Raw genomic sequence first — 20,954 nt, 5'->3', positions numbered from 1 at the left:
TCCACCGCTTTACAGAAAGGACTTGCCAGCCCATCCCACAGAAGACCCAGATTTAATAGAGTCATTGAAACAAGAGCAAAACACAAGAGTCAGTTAGAAAAAGTGGGGTTGTGAGGAGAGAAAATTATAACAGGAAATCTACCTCCGAGTACAATGTTCCCTCATCTCAGATCAGATGAAACCCCAAGGTCTGTAGAAAGCCCTCTCTGCCACTGGCACACAGCTCTGACCATTGAATGTGCTGCATCTGTTAGCATTTGAGCTGCTTCTTGGCCTTAAAGCTACTGGACTCAGTGTCTTTTCTAGCATATTTACTGAAAAGTAAAGTAGTTAATAAAATTTCAGAAGGTGGCTTATCAAGCTCAGATCCTGAGAGAATCTGTCTTAGTTTTGACTTTATTTTCCTACGTTGAATTGATCCATTGCAAGACCCATTTGCCGAAGCCCCATTATTTCCCAACTCTGCTGTCCAATTCCTGAAATTTCATCTAGTAAAATGACTCCTTTGAGTAGAAATGTGGTCTCTATAAAGGCTCTGTTAAGTGCACATGATATAGAAAATATAAGACACAGACATTCTTGTACCAATTTGCACAGATTTGTTTATCTTTAAACTATAGATCGGTTAGAAGCCCCTTAGAGATCATGTACCCCTGGGAGCTAAAGTCCATCCAGCTTCATGGTGAAGATGATCTTAGACCAAAGACAGAACTACTGCTCCCAGGGACAAAAGAATAAGGTTGTAAGGTGGAGTTGCCACAGGAAGGGGAAGTCAGGTGGGAAGCTGGGTCATGAGCTGGAGTTGCCAGGCAGGCTGAAGGGCAGGATCTGGGAGCCAGCACCATGGATAGCAGGCTCCACAGAAAGCTTGCAGGTTCAAGAAGGATTTAAGCCAAGAAGCCTACTCTAGCTAACTGTGCTTCAGAGGCAGCCTAGAACCCGGCTCAGGGTATGAATTCAAGTTGCCCAGCAGCCTTTGTGTCCAGCACTTTCTCCACGTAGTGATCCCTGCTATAGATCTTATGGCAAAAGGGCATTCAGTCCCTGTTTCATCACCCATGTTTGTACATTTCTAATTGCCACTTATTTCTTATCTTCAGAACCACCCTGGTCCTGTCCCCTTTAGCAGCTATATCCTCTTTGTGTCTTGGTGTGTGTGTGTGTGTGTGTATGTATGTGTATATATATATATATATATATATATATATATATATATATATATGTATGTCTATGTCCCATGGGATCTGGAGGCTCTGAACAACTCTGTGACATCACCATCAAGGATCCTAGAATCCCTATATCAGCAGAGAAGTCTCTGGCTTATAGTTTTACAGAGTATGCCCATGACAATCAGTTTGGTGTCCTCAAAATACTGGTCTCCAAATGCTAAACCCAAAAAATAAGGTGTATTGGCAAACTAGGTAACACCATTTTGGATCAGCAGGAGGTGTGATTATGAAATAATGAGATTGATTTCCCAAGTAGCTTGTAATTGCTCCTAAAAACATGTCCAAAAGGGAACTCCAGAAGTAGATGCCCCCAAGGAACAACTGAAACCTCCCTTGCACAAGCACCCCTCTGTGTTTCCATGTGCTTTCTCTCTGTGAGAGCCTCGTACCAGCCATTTCATGTAGTTAATCTTCATTATACTCTTCTTTCCTCAATTTTTTTTGTTTCCTTTACCGTCTTTCTGTTTTTCTCTACCAATGATATTTGATTTGCTTAGACTTTCTGGTAGTTCCTAGGTTGAAGAAACAACTAACCCCTTCCCTAAAAGCTGGATATTTTAAATTACAAATACAATTTATGGAATATCATCTTGGAATACCAGAGAGGAGCTAGTTCTGGTGATAGAGTCATGGGATAACCAAGGCATGTTCTTAGGTACCTAAATTTCTGCCACATGGGGGCATTGCTTGGCACTAGATGATGTTTAAAGAATGTTTTTGAATCCATGAACATCTGTAAGTACTCGCCAGAACTTATCATCTTCTATTGCTGGTTTCTTGTTCAGCCTCAAAAAAGTTCCATGAGTTGTTTGCAAGCCAACAAACAGCTCTAGAGGCCCCTGCAGTCCTGCGGTGTAGTTATCCCTTATATTTGTGGATAAACTCACTCATTTGATGTCTTGTTTCCTCTGGTAGTACTCTCTGATGGATCTGCTCTCCAAAATGGTGGTTGGCCAGCCCCACTTTGTGCGCTGCATTAAGCCCAATGATGATCGAGAGGCCCTGAAGTTCTCTCAAGATAGAGTGCGGGTCCAGCTCCGCTCCACGGGGATCCTGGAGACAGTCAGCATACGCCGGCAGGGTTATTCCCACCGCATCCTCTTTGAAGAGTTTGTGCGAAGGTCAGTCTGGCACCTTGGGAAGTACATCGTGTTAAATATAGCTCTGCCATGGCCATCTGTGTCCCCTGGGGTTGTTCCCCGTACCCGCTTGCCTCCAAACATGTAACTGGCCCGTTATCAGCTACCATTCACTTGCTTAACTGTTGAATTTTTATCGTACTTCCACTCAATTCCAGTGATCTGAAAGACAGATTAAATCCCCTTCTGATCACATTTTAAAAATAAAAATGTCCATAGATATTTATAGGTTATACGTCCTTAGTTTTCAAAGTCTCCAGATATTTAATTGGTATGATGGAAATATCTCTTCATAAGGGGTCAAGATTCTGACAGATGTGAATGCACCCAGGCACCCACTCCTCTCCAAGGCTAAAACAATGGCATGATATAATGTGACAGCTAATATTTACATGGCACTTAAAATGTTCTAAATGTATAATCTCATTTGATCCATGAAACAACCCTGTAATCTAGACTCTATTATTGTTAGTGTAAGAAGCATCAAAACCTGTAGAAAATTTTGTATAAGAGTTTATTTGAGCCAAACTGACAATGTGTCAGAAAGCAAGATCTCAAATGTTCTTGGGGAATGACAGTTTTGCAGTTCTTTTTATACATTTGAAATTAAGGAAGGAATGTAAGGAAGAATACATGAAGGTGGGAAAAATCAAAGTGGGAAAATGTCTACGATTGGACTACAGGATAGTGAACAAAGTGATGTGCTCCCTTCAGGGTGGTTACGCCCCTGAGGGGTCTGGAAAAAAGGATTACTTCTGGCATCTCAAAGGTGTGTTAACCTAGATGCACAAGAACAATGGACAGGGCTTGCTTAAGGCAAAGATAAACCTTTTATAGGCCTGGGGTGTGACTACCTACCATGATCTGTCCAGTTAGGAATTTATAAACAGATCACCTTGTAGGGTTACTTTCAGTCACTGGGTTTGATTTATTATAGAGCCCCTTGTCATTCAGTTTCCTCTTTGGGTCATAAATCAATCTGAAGGATGCATTGACAACCAAACTTTTGGTCAGATAGTGTGGTCTCACAATGCTAGGAAGCTTCATTACTAGGAAATCTCAGTATTGACATTGTCTTGTTGAAACAGTGGACCATTGCAATAGGGCAGTGCAGTAACCCTAGGATGTGAATTGAGCTCAACTCTTCCTAAAAGGGTAGGGCAGGTAAACAAAAGGCAGACAGGTGGAATGGCCTTCATTGAAAAACGCGAAAAACCCCCCTCCAAAAAAAAAAAAAAAAAAAACACCAAGAAACTCTGGATCATGTCTATCCTGTGAACTATCATGATCTGAGTTTTGCCATTCTGTCTCATTTTTCTGTATTTTGCATCTACTATAACGTTTACATAAGTCAAAAAAGAGTTAAAAGTTATCTTATACATCTTCAATCATCATTAACAGTTGGACTGTATAGAAGAATCCAAAGAACATATGTAACTATTATTATGACTAATTTCATTAGCAGGCAGGTAAAGATACTCAAATGGTTTCTGAGTTCAACCTGTTGGTACACAGGCCTTGTGAATGTTTGGGGATAGTCATCTACTTCTGATGTCAGCAGCTTCTCAACCTTGAGGAACCTTGAGGAGTCTTTGGTGCCTGTTGGAGGCCAGTGTCAGAGAGAGGGATAGATACCCATTCACAGTTAGTCACCCAATAAGGTCCCTTCCAAAGAGCTTGGAGAGTGTCATTTATTTGATGTCCTTTCCAATAAATAAAATCTCCAGGTAGTAGTCAATGATCTCTAAAGTCTTTGTCTCCTGGGAGGTCATGGTGTAAGGAAGAGCTTACCTATTTGGCATTTTCTTGAAATGACTTTATCAAATCTTGGCAATAGTGTAAGAGGTCTCCTTTAAATGATGTCAATTCATAAGTTCCTTCATCTAATTTGAGTGCAGCTTAAATGCATTATGATGCATGAAGGAATGCAAAAACTGAAAAGTGAGGATTGCCAGGGATCTTGGAAAAACCAAGTGGCTGTCTTGGATTTCCCGTAGCCCTGTCTATTCATTTCATTTTTCACTGTTTTTTTACCCATACAATATACTCTAGAAGTTTTCTTTATCACTTATATTGTAATACTTCTCATGCAATTTAACATAAAAACAAGTCTTTAAAGTGTTCCAAGAACCCTTCTGGAGTACTGCAAAGTTATTATTACCTACATGGAGATTTTTAACTCTTAAAACCTCAATTTCTGATGAAAACTAAGAAGTGTGTAATTAGCATTCTTTAGCTTGACAGATTTATGAAGGCATTTTATAATCTCTAGAAACATATTTCATGGACTTCAAAGTCAATTATTAACGTGGACTTATTTTTGTAAACCCAGGTAAAATATAAATATTGCATTTAACATCAATAGCTTGAAAGACGTGTCTGTTCCACTTAAACAAATAAACTAGCTTTCATTTACTAAGGATTGATCTTAGATCATGTGAGTTTCAAAAGCATTTGTGTTAGTTTCTATATTTGTGAGAATTTTAGAGTACCCAATCCTTACAAGTGCTTGCCTTCAAATCAATTAATTTTAATTTATTAAATTAATTTTAACAATAACATCCAGGGGTAGAAAATTATCACACATTTACAACATACTTATATAGACACACATACAAACAGATGCAAACAGAGAACTTTTAGCCATGAGAGAAACTCACTAGTTTATAAAACGACAAGTTGGATCCAAATTTTGTTTTGGCATTTGGGATAAGAAGACACTTATAATTTGTGTCTGTCCTTGACAAGTAAAGTTCCAAATGACCTTCCCCTTTTTAAAATAAGGACAGCTGATTTACTCCCTCAAAGAAATGGAGTGCCACCTAAATGTTACCATAGATTAATCCATTTATCTAAATCCTCTTTTAAAGCTTGAGAAACCAATGAAATATATGCTTTTCATTTATTCTGCCTAATTTTATAGCTGGCTTTTTCTAATTGTAAGCACAAAAGATTAAAAGTATCAAAGGATCCTCATTTCGGCCATCTTCCTATAGGAGTAAGGGGAGGCTGACTGTCATGGGACTTGTTGGCCTCAGAGGCATGATTTTCCATGTTAATTTTAGTTTTTCTCTGAGATCTATGGAGTCTGAACAAACTTGTAGGGAAAACCAGTCTCCAACAAGCCAATGCAGTGGGTATCCCTATAGGACTGCTTCACTCCCTAGAGGAAAGTTTTCCTCAGGTAATCCCACAAAGATTCTTAGTCACTCAAGAATACCTACCGTATTTCCCTGAAAATAAGACCGGGTCTTATATTAATTTTTGCTCCAAAAGACACATTAGGACTTATTTTCAGGGGATGTCTTACTTTCTTCATATGCAACAATCTACAATTATTCATGTACAACACTCTACATTTGTTCATGTACAAAAATCTACCTTTATTCAAATATAGTCATGTCATCTTCTTCTGGAACATCGTCATAACTCTCCAAACCCCGAATTCCGGCTTGAATTTCTTGTGACTCCATTTCCTGTAGAACCATTGGTCCCAATCTCTCATGTCCAGCAATAGAGCTCTCCTTAAATAAGCACTTCTCGTCCATGTGACCTGCTTGTAGTGCATTGGCAACACAGCTGTCAGTGATTTTATCCCATAAATTCTTCACCCAACTCACAACCTCTTGCAGGCTAGGCTTCACAAAGTTTCCACGCTGATTTCTCTCCATTCTATTTTCAATGTAGTCATTGATTTCCATGTGCAAATTGTCCTTGAATGGCTTGTTTATTGCAATATCAAGAGTCTGGAGATAGGCAGCCATTCCTGTGGGAATCATTATTTGATCTATTCTTCTCTGCAAGGAAGTTCTTCATGCCTTTAATGCGGTGAGTGCTGACTCAATCCCAGACTAGCAGATGTCTTTGGCCACCTTGCAAAACAAGTGGCAGAATTAAATTGACCCACTTTCTTATAACTGTGTGCACCAGGCCTTTTTGGTTTCAAGAACATAAATGCCTGTTCAACCTTATCTTTCTGGCCCTTAGTGATGATTACAGATGGGGCTTTCTTTCCATCCAGATGAATTGCCAAAATACAGGTAACACGTGCACTTTCGTAACCAGTGAATGGAATGTAGATTGACGAGGCACCCCTCTGATCAATTGTCGTTTGAGATCCTTGGCCCATAAACACTGCAGTTTCGTCCATAGCAATCATGTTGGAGAGTTGGTATTTAGAAAAGTCGATACCATCAACAAAGGACTTGAATGCAAGTGAACATTTAATAACTTCAGTATCTCCCAGCTTGAACAGTGTTGTCGATCCTAGAAACAGTTCATATCGCTGAAGGAAGCCAGCCAGCCAGTGTTGTGATGCTTTGAATTTCTTCTGGGGATATTTCTAACTGTGGTACCATTGCAAGGGCAGATGCTTGAATATCAGCCCTGCGCACAACCAAAACCTTTGCTCTACTGTCAGCAATCCATTCATAGATGATGTCTTCCAGTTCAGGAAATAATGGTTGCCGACCTGATCCACATTTGCGCTTCTTAGCATTTCCCTTGTTCACCTTTTGACTGAGGTTATTGTACTCTGCTCGCCGTTTTTGGACCATTCAGAGATCCAACTTCTTCTCCTTGCAGAAAACAATAAGATTCTTGCCCTGGGAGCCCTCCCTGATTCCTTTCTTGTACTCGATGGAATAGCTCTTTCTTTTTGCACTCATCTTGTCAGGGGGTCAAAATATTATTCCCTTTAAATCTACCATTAAATCAAGTGTTAGTTGAAGACTTACAAGACAGAAGTGGCAACAAAAATGATGACAATTAAGAAGGATGGTCCACACGAAAGCAAAGAAAAATTGCAGGCACCAAAATTCAGAAAACGTTTATTTCACATGAGTGAATTAAGTATGTTCATTACAACACACGACATATTGAATTATGAAGATTCATGTTAGACACAACCACGTCTGTTCGTTATCAAGTGCACACATTATTTGTGCATTGTGTGTGTGCTCCAATTTGTCATTTGGCAATAGTCTCGAGTTCATCTGTTTACATAGGCGTTTATTTCTCTTCCAAAGGTGCCCACTTGGGTATTTACAAATACTTAATTATAATTTAGATTATCATTTATTTTAAGTATTAATGTCAACAATATTATTTTTTGTATTTAATTATATATTAATATTATTATTTTATAATTCAGTATGGCCATTGTGTGTTGCAATGGACATACAAAATGCGTCCATCTGGCTGACGATCTTAACTGGGGCTTATTTTTGGGGTAGGGCTAATATTATAAGCATCCTGAAAAATCATGCTAGGCCTTATTTTCCGGTTAGGTCTTATTCTCAGGGAAATACGGTAAGATTCAGGTTGGGGAAGCAAGTGTGCTTTCTCTTTTGGAGCTAAAGAGAGTCCAGTGTCTCATTTATCCAGCAAAGATTTTGTTCACACTCTAAGTAAGCAATCTAATGAAAAAGCCAAAATTAAAAGCAGCCACTCATTTGTCTTCTTTTTTTCCCCTGGGTTATCTCAACCCTTATCCATCTCAAGGATTTTCTAAGAACAGCTCAAATAAAGTCAGGACCCACTACCAAATGCAGATTGGTCTAGGATTCCAAGAGAAAACTCACCCAAGTTCACCTACTGCAAAGCGGGGCCTGTGCTGGTACCCAGCACTGGGTCCAGGTCTACAGAGTGGTCCTGGGTGGGCTTCTTTGGAATCCTCATGACTATGCCAAGTAAGTGTCAACGTAAGAAATGTCCAAGCCTGCAGAGAATTTTTATGAGTTTATTTGATCCAAACTGACGGCATGCTAGCAAGGAAGATCTTAAATGCTCCTGAGAATAACAGTTTTGCAGTTCTTTTTACACATTTGGAATTAAGGAGGGAATGTAAGGAAGAATACATGAAGGTGGGAGAAAGCAAGAGGGAAAATGTCTATGATTGGACTACAGGATAGTGAACAAGGTGATGAGCTCCCTTCAGGGTGGTTACGCCCCTGAGGGGTCTGGAAAAGAGGATTACTTCTGGCATCTCAAAGGTGTGTTGACCTAGATGCACAAGAACAATGGACAGGGCTTGCTTAAGGCAAAGATAAACCTTTTATAGGCCTGGGATGTGACTACCTATCATGTTCTGATCTGATCAAATCAGATCTGATCTGATTTATTATCTGATCACCCTGTGAGGTTACTTTCAGTCACTGGGCTTGTCAGATTTATTATAGAGCCCTTTTTTCATTCACATTTATTATCCTCATTCTTCATGTAAGGAAACTGAGGCACAGAAAGAAGCCACCTAACTTTCCCAAGGTCCCATGCTAGAAAATGGTAGAGCCAAATGGTGAACCGAGACAGTCTGCCTTTAGTATCAGTACTTTTTAATCTCCTCAATCCATTACATTCAATCAATGTTTGTTGAAATCAAATTTCTGTGGAGCTTTTTAAACCTAGAAATTGCTTTCACCTTGGAATGAAATGCCATTCTTTTCTGCACAGCTGCTGTGAGGATACCTTGTGTATTGGTATGATTACAGATAGAAATTTCACAAAACTTTCCGTGAAGAAATAGATGACAATAACAAAAACCCACCTCTGAGAAGCACTGCTGTCTAATATCTGATATCAAGAGAGGAAAATTAAAAGCTATTATAAAATGTGCCACACCCCATCACCCATCTTTTTCCTTTTGACCTCCTTTCTGAAACTTATGCCCAATCATTTTTCCAACTTTTTTTTGGGGGGGGGGAGCATGGGTCTTAATATGGTAGCTTGCTTCATGAAGTCTTCTAAATGCCATTATATTCCATGGAGAAGAAAGGGAAAGGGGGGGTGGAGGGAAGGAAAAAAAAATCCTTGCAATGAGAGCTTTTAAATTTAAAATAAGAACAAAATGGCTTTTTAAAAAGAAGTGTCTTTGAGCCTCTTTTTTTCTCTTAAATTTGGAGATAGACAAGAAAAGAAAGATTTTAGAACATGAATGTTACTAGTCAAGTATTTTTAGCCACTAAGTGATGAGTACATAAAAATATTTAAGAAAACAGGTCAAGCAAGAGCAGCCTGTTAGCTCAGTTGGTTAGAGTGCAGTGCCTTTAACAACAAGGAAGCTGGTTTGACCCCACATGGGCCACTGTGAGCTGCGCCCTCCGTAACTAGATTGAAACAACTGCTTGACTTGGAGCTGAAGGGTCCTGGAAAAACACACTTAAAATAAATAAAAGTTAAAAAGAAAAGAAAAGGAAAGGAAAGAAAAGAAAACAGGTCAAATGCTAAACAGATTGGCACTTCTTTGTTCATAGTCATAAAGCCATTAGGCAAGTATGAACAAGAGTTTCAAAATGTCAGTAAATCTGAGGGTATCAAAGATTTCTGAGCCAGCAAGTTAATTGGTATTTTGATCCTTTTGAGCAACTTAACAATAAAATGGATGAGTTAGCAGTTTTCTCCCTTGATGTTATTCAACAAATAAGTGTGTCTCTTATCTTCCTGTTCAGGAGTGCTGTTTTGTAAACTCTTAGCAGGAAATACGCAGACAAAACAAAGCAGGGAACAGAGCCATTCAAGGTTTATCAGGTGGAGGTAAATAAAAGATAAAGACTTGCTTAATGTTACTCTTTACCTTTTTGTATTTTCCGGCATTCAGGACTAAAATCCTGATGCGCACACCTGAAAGGCAGTGTTTGGGGGATTATGTTGTCCAGTTCCAGAAAGGGGAAGGACTTCCCCAAGTCACTCAAGTCTGCAGACTCGGCCAAACCTAAAATACTTCCTTGCCCCATCATCTTTGAATTTTCTGGCAAAATGACTTGGAAGTCCCCTTCCTATTTTCTACTCATGGAGCCTTCAAGGAAAAAGGGTTGTTCCCAACTCCCTCTGATCAAGGGGGCCAGGTGGGTTGGAACTATTTACCTATTCTCAGGTAGGCATGAAAGAGGCCACCTGGCAGTGCTGGGCAAGGAGCTGAAACCTCCTGGAAGTTAAACTGTTGATGGACTTCACAGAAAATGACTATGAATGTTCATGGTTTCATGTCAGTGGGTGCTGAGGCACGGTCCAGCAGAAGGTCTACACTGGGGAACACACATGTGAATGCACGTGTTGGGGTGTGTTCCGGCAAATGTCTAAAGGCTAGGACAGCACATTCAGTCAAAGTCTTACAGTTTATTTATTAAACTATTAAATTATTTAGTACAGTAACAACTAATACAGTTTTAAGGAGATCAGATTTCTGGTCTCCTTTTGGACATAATATTTGGCAAATAAACTAATATAGATGTTTCCCTGTCTGCATGATAAGAAGGCAGGAATACATAGAGCCTGCACCCTAAAGATGATGATCAGGGGTTGCATGCAGATTCCTGGGCCTTACTTTGCCCCTAAGTCTTCCAGAAAGGCCCGCATCTCTCAGGATCCGATTCATAACAATTGTTAAATCAGTGTTGAACAAAATGAAACTCTTCCGTCTTCTATTTCATCAGCAGTTTCCACTTCTTCTCATGATGGCCTGAGAGCCATGATGCCCTGATATCTCCATCTCATTCTTGCTTCTTTTCCTTCACTTTCTCTCTTCCACAAATCTAGGTGTCACCTTTGTATTCTCCTCACTTTCTTCAGACAGTCAATCACCAGGCCCTGCCAATTTCACCTGTTAAAGTTACTCAGCAAGGTTCATTTGGGAATCTCCCATCCCTTAAACTTAATTAATCGCCCACTTCTCCTAATGTCTTCTTCTTATTCTTCTTCTTATTATTAATAGTAGTAGTATTTAACAGTAGCTTAATTGAGATATAATTCATATATGATAAAAATCAACCTTTGAAAATGTACAGTTCAATGGTTTTCGTATAGTCACAGAGATGTGCAATCATTACCACCCTCTCAACTGAGCACCTCTTCGTGTGCTTATTGGTTACCCCCTTGGGAAAATGTTTATTATTGATTTTTGCTCATTTAATTATTGATTTTGTATATTCTTGATACTAGCCCCTTACCAGCTACATGATTTGCAAATATTTTGTCCCGTTCTGTGGGTGGTGGTTCAATTTATTGATGATGTCCTTTGAAACACAGAAGTTTTTAATTTTGATGAAGTTTAAGTTTTCTATGTTTTCTTTTGTTGGTAATGCTTATAGGGTCACATCTAAGAAACCATTGCTTAATCCAGGGTTATAAAGATATATTCCTATGTGTTCTTCTAAGAGTTTTATAGTTTTAGCTCTTATATGTACATTTATGTCCATTTTGAGCTCATTTTTATATATGATGTGAGGTAGGAGTCCAACTTAATTCTTTTGTAAATAGATATCCAGCTTTTCCAGCACTATTTGTTGAAAAGACTATTATTTCCCCTATTGAATTGTCTTGGCATCCTTGTTAAAAATCAACTGACCATAAATCGGTCATAAATTATTTCTGAATTCTCAGTTCCATTCTATTGATTTATAGTTATTGTAAAACTCTTTTGCCCACTCTTTTTTTTTTTTTTTTTTATTGGGGAACAGTGTGTTTTTCCAGGACCCATCAGCTCCAAGTCAAGTAGTTGTATTCAATCTAATTGTGGAGGGCGCTGTTCACTGGCCCATGTGGGAATCGAACCAGCCACCTGGGTGTTATGAGCACTGTGCTCTAACCAACTGAACCAACCAGCTGCCTTCCCACTCTCTTGACATAGCTTCCTAACTGAACTTCCTGCCTATTCTGTTCTTTAAAGAGCCACCATAATATGACTTACCTGAAATTCGTATCTAAGCATGTTGCTTCTTTGATTAAAATTCTTATTTGAAGCGGGCACCCAGACCTCCACTAGGTGAACTTCAGCGCTCTGCCTGATACAGGGAAGTCTCCCTGACCTGGCCCTTTCCTGCCTTTCTAGTCTCTTTTCTGTTGTCTTCCCATCTATCAGCTAACACTCCAGCCAAAACTAAAGTCCCTGTAGCTCCATAAACCTCCATGCCATTCCACGCTTCTGTGCCTTTGTTCACACTGTGTTGCCTGAATCCCCTTCTCCAAGTCCTCAATGGGCTGACTTAACCATGCTAACGCCTGCTCATTCCTTAGGACTTTGAACAGGCATTAGGCATTATCTTCTCTGCAATACTCTCCCTGACTCCCCCCAGGCTGGGTCGGGAGACCCTCTGATGAGTTTCATTGGTAACATTTACTAAATTGTAGTGGAAACTAGCTGCCTGCCTATCTCTTGTCTTGGCATTAACCACTTGGGGAGACAAGGATACTTTTCAGCCAACTTCCAGCACCATGCCTGACACAACTTAGATGTTTAATAAACATTTATGGAATTGAGTCAAACTCTTACTTATTCTCCTTCATCACTATCGTGTTTCCCCGAAAATAAGACCTAGCCGGACCATCAGCTGTAACGCGTTTTTTGGAGCAAAAATTAATATAAGACCCGGTCTTAATATACTATAAGACCGGGTATAAATAATAATATAATATAATATGTAATATAATGTAATATACAAATATAATATATAATATAATACAATATAATACCAGGTCTTATATTAATTTTTGCTCCAAAAGACGCATTAGAGCTGATGGTCTGGCTAGGTCTTATTTTGGCGGAAACATGGTATCTTCTTTTACCATCTCCTGACTGACTCATTGGTCCTTGCGGTTTTGAAGTATGTAACAGGTATATGGAGCTGGCTTTGATGAGGATAAGTTTAACTTGCAGAACCTAGATTGTGAGAGCATGAGATTTCAGGGAAGTCATGAGTAACTCTTTATCAAGAAAAGGTAAGAAACCATAATTAAGATGATAAAAAGCCTCTAATCCAGCTTGGCAATGCTATCATTAGAATTTAAAACATTAAAAGGGTGACATTTATACAAATTTGCCTTCCTTCTCTCTGCAAACATTGATTTTTTTTTTCTTTTTTTCCAGAAAGTGACAAGCTTAATAGGACAAGGGAGGTTCTTTGCTTTGGCTCCTGCCTGCTTTTCAGCCTCTTCTCTTTTGTCTTCCCACCTCTCAGCTCACACTCCAGGAAAAATAAGACCACTGAGAGCGCCCTTAAAACAGCACAAAATATCCCTTGGTAAGGCAATATCCTGTAAAAGCAGGCCGCTTCCTTTTTGTATTAGTCAGGAATCTTCTAATAAGTGACTAAAACTCAAATGAAGCAAAATTTAAAAGGGAGTATAGTATATATTGCCTTACATAACTAGGAAATAAAAAAATATCTCTGGATCTGGGGCATCAAGCAATTTTACCAAGCCATTGTCTTTTTTTATCAGATTTGCTTTTCTCTCTTTTGAGTTTCTTCTCAGCTAGGCAATTCTTCCTCACATGTTGGTAAAGATGGCCTCTGGAAGCTCCTATTGGAAGCATCATATAGACTTAGCAACATCCGCAGCAAGTAAATTGAGAGTTCCCACACAAGGAACTCTCTGGTTGTCCCAGCTTGGGTCTCATGCCCATACTAAAACCAATAGCTGTGCCCAGGGGAATTAGTGGCAGAGTTTTCAGTCATGTCCCAGGAGATGGAGTCATCCCCACTAGAACCATGGTCTGAAGGGCTCTGTTGAAGGAGAAGATGAATGGGCCAAAACATCCATTACCCCTTGTTTTGACCATTCTGTAACCTGGAATCTATTAAAACATTCAGTGCAGGGAGGTCTAGCTATTTTCTTAGAGGAGGTCTTTAATTTAGAATTTTCCAAGAAGAATAAAAGTTTATTGACAATCACAATGGTAACTTTGGAATATGAACTGTATAGTTTACTATAGTTAACCTAAGCATAGTTGGCTTTTTTGTGTTTTTTGTTTTTTGAACCATAGTTACACTAGTCAGTCTGTTTCTGAAAAATTTCCAGATCTACTTCACTAAGGAATTAGGGAAAACTCACAGCCTCTTCTGACCCATTTTGAATTCATCTTCTTGCATTTGGCATTTTTCTCTGATTTTAATCAGTATGGGTCATGATGTTCTTGTCCCACATTGGACTTTGATGGATATCACTTTCCTTTGTCAGGGTCTCCTTCCCAGCTTCTATTTTTACTTTAAGTATAGTCTTTAATAATTACTTTGCTCAAGAAGCCTGTTTCTTCTTGTCTTTCATACTGCAAAATTTTCACCATCATCTCTTATCCTTTTGACAAAAACTTCTCTCTATTGCTATGAGTCTGCAGTTTTTCCTTTGTCCTGTACAGTCTCTGCATTAAGTTGTTGACCAGCTGTCTTTGGGTTCCGAATCAACCTGCTGCTTTCTGCTTCTTCAGAGCAATAAAAGAAAGCCCCCCACCTCCATTCCTTTTAGCAGTAAGTATAATGCCCTAAATGGGATCCAAGTGGAGTCAGATTCGCCTCTGAGAAGAGCTATGGACTCCATGGCATTCCCGTGACATACTCCCTGGCTGCAGCAGCTCAAGAAGAGCATCAGATAGCCTCTTACCCAAATGGTTACAAAGATTTTGTAATCTTTATTCAATGAAAAAAATGATGTTTGCCCTCAAAAAGATTCTAATAGCCAACCGTATCTCTAGATCCAGCTACCAAGGTTCTGGGATTTCAGGAGAAGGAAAGGACTGGGAATCTTCACATTCAGCATACATAAGCACTCATTTACTCCCTCTGTTTCTGGTTCAGTACCGCTCGGCTCTGGATGATTGTAGGCAGAAACCTTCTATGTGAGGTGTGATCAAACAATACGGTGAATGTTTAAATTTAAAAAATTTATTACAGTAAAGGACACATTGCCATTAATCCCCCTCGAAATACTCCCAACATCAAGGCAGCCATGACAGCGCAACCAAAGACACTGACAAAAGAGGACTTCCAGAACTGCTTCAGAAAGTAGCAAGAATGATGAGATAAGTGTGTTCAAAGCGAGGGGGAGTGTTTTCAGGGGGATTAATGGCAATGTGTTTTTTACTGTAATAGATCTTTTGTTTTTTGATTTAAACATTCACCGTATTGTTTGATTACACTTTGTATTCTAGAAAACCTCCCTATATAGTTGGGGAGGAAAATTTGAGGGTATGAATGCTTCTTAATTATTAGGTTGGTGCAAAAGTAATTGTGGTTTTAAAGGTTAAAAATAATTGCAGAAACCACAATAACTTTAGCACCAACCTAATAACTTTCAAGAAATTGTATTGTTTAAGCTCTTTCTTCACTCACACTCTCAGAGGTTCCTGGGCTGTTTATTTCTAAGTCCTTGGGGGTTGGTTGTGTTCTTTGCCATGTATCAAGTTGCTTTTCATCTTTCCTCATTAGATTTAGGATTCAGCTTTCTCAGGTCTGCTAAATTTCTTACCATTTTTTTCACTGCTTTCTTGTTACCCAAATCTTGTTGTGCTTATCTTCTCTCCTTTCTTATTTTCCTTTCTCTGTATCATCCAAGAGGATTTATACCTTTAAAAAACTCCTCTTGCTGTCATTCTTCTGGGGTTTCAGAAGGAGGAAAGGTAAAAGTACGTATTCAGTACAGCATCTTTATCCAGTCATTATTTGAGTACATTACCTGTTTAAAATACAAATGAACAAAATTAAGAAATTTAAAACATTAAAAATACAGAAAGTAAGTTATTTAATGTATATCATATTTCTTGTAATTCACATCCAATTTTCTTTTAAGATTATTTTTACTCCCCTGACCCAGGACATCATAGTTTTGCATACCACAATGTAGGGAATTTCCAACTAAGAAAGAGCAATTCTCTTTCATGTGGGATTTTGTATACTGTAATCCCAGGACTATATTTTCTTTAAGATCTTCCCTTTCAATCATTTAATATTTCTGATTATTTTTTTCTATGCTTTCCCTTTGTAATTAAAATACAACTAATGAAGGATTATAAATTTATAGAATTCTTTGGCAGTGGCGGAAAGAACATACAATTGCATAGAAGAATTTTCGTCTAAATGTGTGTGGTTTAATGGAATGGATACTAGTTTTTCATATTCATTGAGGGTGGAGATGGTCTTCTCAGCAGTTTCAGAAACCACACATTTATTCTAATAAATGCTGCTGTTACTCAAAATAGTTTTTTGTTTTAATTTTTTATTTAGCTTATTTAGCTTCCTTCAGACCTAAGCACATAATTATTTTATTTGACTCATGAGAATATCCACTTTGACCCCGTTTTTTATTAGAATTGAATCTGAAGTAATCTTGGCTATTTCTAAAAATTAACACACATACATGACAAAAATGTACCAACTTTGAGGCTAATTTTAAAATGGAGCCTCAGATATTTATTATAAAAATGAATCCCCGATATAAAATACAGTGTAGGGAATATAGTCAATAATATTGTAAAAACTATGTATAGTGTCAGATGTGTACTAGACTTATGGGGGGATCACTTCATACATTATACAAATGTCTAACCAGTATGCTATATACCTGAAACTAATGTAAAATAATATTGAATATCAGCTATAATTTAAAAATATAATTACAGGGATATATAACACAGCATAGGGAATATAGTCAATAATATTCAAATAACTAGGTACAGTGTCAGATGGATAATAGACTTGTTGGAGTTATCACTTTGTCTAATCACTATGTTGTTTTGTAGACCTGAAACTAATAAAAAATTTTTTTAATTAAAAATAAATAAAAATGAATCCCTGAAATATTTGTGGCAATAGAGCATTCTTAGGGATGTAATTTCCCAAGGAAGTGGGGAAGGAGTGATCTTTAAAAGAAACTACATTTATTAGGCATTTTGGTTCTGGTGTGACTTAAACAAGTATTTGTGAATCAGTTAACCTGATTTTATAATCACCTTCCAAGTAGTAGCAGGATCTCTAGCAGCTACGGAGAAGCCTTGTGAATGCCAAAGATTATGGACACAGTCATTGCTTCTCGACATTTGTGAAGAATCAAAGTGCCCTCATAAGAAATGTCTCCTAAAAAGTCATTTATACACTTCTTCCTTTACGTATGTATCTACATCTCTAATAGAGCGCCTGGAACATAGTAGTGCTCAAAAAATTGTGGAACAAATGATTCTACCCCCGTGCCCCTCAACAAAGCTGCATTGTTCTTGCTGTTTTACTGATTTATATTCTAAGAAAGAAGACCCACAAATCTCCTCACTGAGGGCATCTCCAGAATTGTCAATTGACTTTCTTGGTTTCTAGTGCAACCTTTTGATATCCAGATATTATTGCCAGTGGAGGGTCTGGAGTGACATTCAGACATTTGTAGAGTTTACCTTTATTTTTAAGTCTTTCACGTTTGGACTTTGACTCTTGACTTCATACTCGTTTAGGCTTTTTCCAGAGTGGTCCCTGGATGAATTCAAGAGGCATATATACATGCCTCGTCTCCCACCAACCCACAAAGCTCCTCAGTTTCTGGTCAACTTATCCTCTCTGTTATTAAGTGAACATTTAATGAGGACCTACCAATATGGCAAGCTCTGTACAAGGTGCTGACAACACAAAGATAGAGAAGGCACATGCTTGTGTTCAGGATCATTGAATTAATAGAAAATGCGTATCGGAAGGATTGCAAAAGAGTATATGACACAGAACATCCGAAACATTTATTCTCCCCATCTGACTACTTCTTGCTATACTTTTCAGAATATTAATGATAGTCTCTCAGCTGAATCTTTTCCTAGCCTCCAACTGTGTCTTCCTAACTCTAGCCTGCTACTCCACATGATTCTTTCCACTGCCACCAGAGTTATCTTTCTAAAACTACGAAGATCATCATGTCACACATGCATAAAAATCTGTGCTTGCTTCTCATTGCCTATAGGATAAAATCCAAAGCCTTTAGCTCAGCAGGCAAAGCTTTCTATGATTGTCACCAACCAATTATTCTCATTTCCCCCCCCCCCACACCCCCTAGACTGCTATCAGCCTCACCTCGGACCGTCATGCTCATGTGCAGTGGTTGCACAGTGGTCAGCCTGTGCACCTCCTCTTTTCCCGGGTAGACAGCCTTTACATGGTCATCTCCGCCCCACCTTTCAATCTCCAGCCCAGGCACCTTCCCTCTGAAGCCTGCCTGGACTCCCCTGAACTGGTAGTTGCTCCATCATCTGTGTTCTCACAACTGGATGTTTATATCTTTGTATTAGAGTGTATCCTTTTATTTCCATCTGAACGTTTCTGCCTACCCGACTAGAGTGTAAACTTCTGAGGGGATGCTGTGGACCTTACACATTTTTGTGTCCCTAGCATTTCGCATGGTATGGTGCCTGGCCCATGGTGTGTGTTTAGTGCTTCCTGAATGAGGGAATCTATCAGTCAGGAATGCATTTGACTCTGAATAACAAACAAACATTTTTAGTAGCTTAAAAAAAAAAAAAAAAAAAGAGTTTCTCAGTCTCACCACAGCTGACATTTTGGACCAGATAATTCTTTGTCGTGGAAGTCTGTCCCCGTGCCTTGTAAGATGTTAGCAGCATCCCTGGCTTCTACCTATTAAGATGCCAATAGCCCCTCACTCCCAAGTTGTGATAACAAAACATATCGCCACATGTCCCCTGGGGGGCAAAATTGCCCACATTGAGAACCACTGGCAAATAGGTTTGTTTGTTTCTCACAAAAAGAAATTGAGAAATAAGCTACTTTTAATATTCATATTTAATGTTAGGCTTTAGCTGTTCAATGATGTCATCAGGGCCCCTGACTACTGTCTGACCTCCTTGTATTCCTTTTTATCATCCTTAGTGTGCGAGTTGGCTTGTATTCTCATAGACAGAAAGTGGCTGCTGTCGCTCCAGGCATCGTGTCTGAATTCTAGGCCGGAAGAAAGGGCAGCGTGACTGGCAAGGCCAGCTACATTTGCCTCACTTTTATTGTGAAAGAAAACAGTTTCCCAGAAGCCATTTTATATACCTCTCTTTGGACTGAACTTAGTCATAGGATCATTTCTAGCTACAGAGAAGGGCTTAGAAAGTAGGGAACCGGACTGGGGCTTGGTACATTGTTACCAGAAGGAAAACTGGTGTTCAGTAAGCCTGGAGGAAGTGGGGATAGAAATGGGAAAGGCTAATCATGCTCTCATAGAAAAGAAATGTAATGTTTACTAATTGAATGGAGGAGTAACAGAATGACTAAGGGTCTGAGTGACTCTGAATAAATACTTCCAGTTCCTCACAACCCACTCATTTTTTACTCCTTGCTACCCAGCTTCTTCCTCAAGCTTGTTGTTTAAGAGTTACCAAGTGCAAAGGTGCCTGAGTAGAAGCAGGCAAAATACTGAGGACTCTTTCATTCCATTGCCATGGAAAGACATATTTGCAGTTTTAAGCCTGTAACACGTTCTTTTAGCTCTTGCAAAGTGAACTGAATATCGTAGTTATCACTGTGAAAACTGTAGCCGTGAAGACAGGGTCCCTGACAATCCCTTACGGAGCCCTAACGTGAATACTGGCTCATAGGACAGAAGTGGAGAGAAGCATCAGCATCACACACGCATCCAAACATCTTAGCAAAGGCTGAAAGCCAAATTTTAATTTTCAAAGAATAAAGCTTCTCCTTTTTTCTCTGGGTAGTCCGCAGTAGATAAGGAAACAAATCCTTCAGGAGCTAGGATGCAATATGCCATGCCTTGTCTCTCACAGGACATTCCTGGATTTCTTTTCTTTTCAAGTGTAACAACGTAGGTGAGAACCTGCATAAAATAGATCTTAATATGCCATTCAGATAAGCTAGTATATCTGCAGCAAAGTGAACAGAATCCTTAGCTCCCTGTAAATCGATTTATATGGTAGTGAGGGACATGTTGAGAGATAATACTTAGGATAATGGACAGCTTCAACACTGTAAATAAAATACATTGCATGCTTATGTGAACAGTCTCCACAGTTAGCTTCAGGGGTGGAATTGCATGGCAGCATTCTCTCGGGGGGCATGTCTAATAACTGCTGTCCTTGTGTACTGGCATTACTGCCCATTTTCCTTTGTTTAATTGAGAGAGTGAGTTGGTCACCTTTCCCCAACTGTGTGTGTGTGTGTGGATTCCTTTTATGTAGATGAGACCTTAGATGACTTGTGTTTTCTCTTAACTCTTCCATTACTATTGTTATAACCTTGGTTAGTGCTGTAAACAAAAACATTTTGAAAGTGCCTTTTACAATACAGTTGAAAGACTCTAAGAGATGGCCTTGTCTAACTTTCCCATTTCGCAGACGAGGAGGCTGAGGCCAGAGAGGTGAAATAGCTTCCTCCACGTGCCGTCTCTAGGAGGACATAGTATCAGTCTCTGCAGGTTGCTGTAGACTGAATAGAATTTCTGTGACCACCTCCATCCTTTCTTGGGGGACAGGATGGGTTCAAAGTGGCCTTGCCTGAGCTGAGGATCCTTTCCAACTTGCCTATGGCTATGAACAATTCAAAAATCCCAAAACTCATTCTTTTAAGGTCCTGACTTTCTTGTGGAGTCCACACTGATGACAGCTGGCTTTCACCTATTAAAGTACCAGAAAAATCATTTCTGTAGTTGACAGCTCTACAGATTCAGCCTGAAATTTGTAGTGATGATTCTCAAAATGGTTACAAGAGATAATAACAATCACACTCTTCTCCAAAGATACTGAGTGCTGGCAGTAACAATAAGTCAAGGCTATCTTTCCTGATTTCACTAATGTCTGTACTGTTGGCAGCCTCAGGAGCTAATTCAGTTATAGGGAAGAACC

General features: G+C 39.1%; 1 protein-coding gene across 1 annotated transcript in view; it reads left to right on the top strand.

Annotated features, from left to right (window-relative positions):
• The window catches only part of MYO3B (myosin IIIB), a 386,500-nt gene that overhangs the window by 214,258 nt on the left and 151,288 nt on the right, over positions 1-20,954 (top strand). The window contains exon 25 of the mRNA XM_033111465.1: positions 2,145-2,350. Within this exon, the coding sequence (XP_032967356.1) occupies positions 2,145-2,350 (206 nt within the window). The remainder of the gene's footprint in view (positions 1-2,144; positions 2,351-20,954) is intronic.

The sequence above is a fragment of the Rhinolophus ferrumequinum genome, chromosome 8 (genome assembly GCF_004115265.2).
Source record: "Rhinolophus ferrumequinum isolate MPI-CBG mRhiFer1 chromosome 8, mRhiFer1_v1.p, whole genome shotgun sequence".
Lineage (NCBI taxonomy): Eukaryota > Metazoa > Chordata > Mammalia > Chiroptera > Rhinolophidae > Rhinolophus > Rhinolophus ferrumequinum.
Note: the sequence above shows the minus strand (reverse complement) of the source record. Positions and strands in the feature narration are given on the sequence as shown.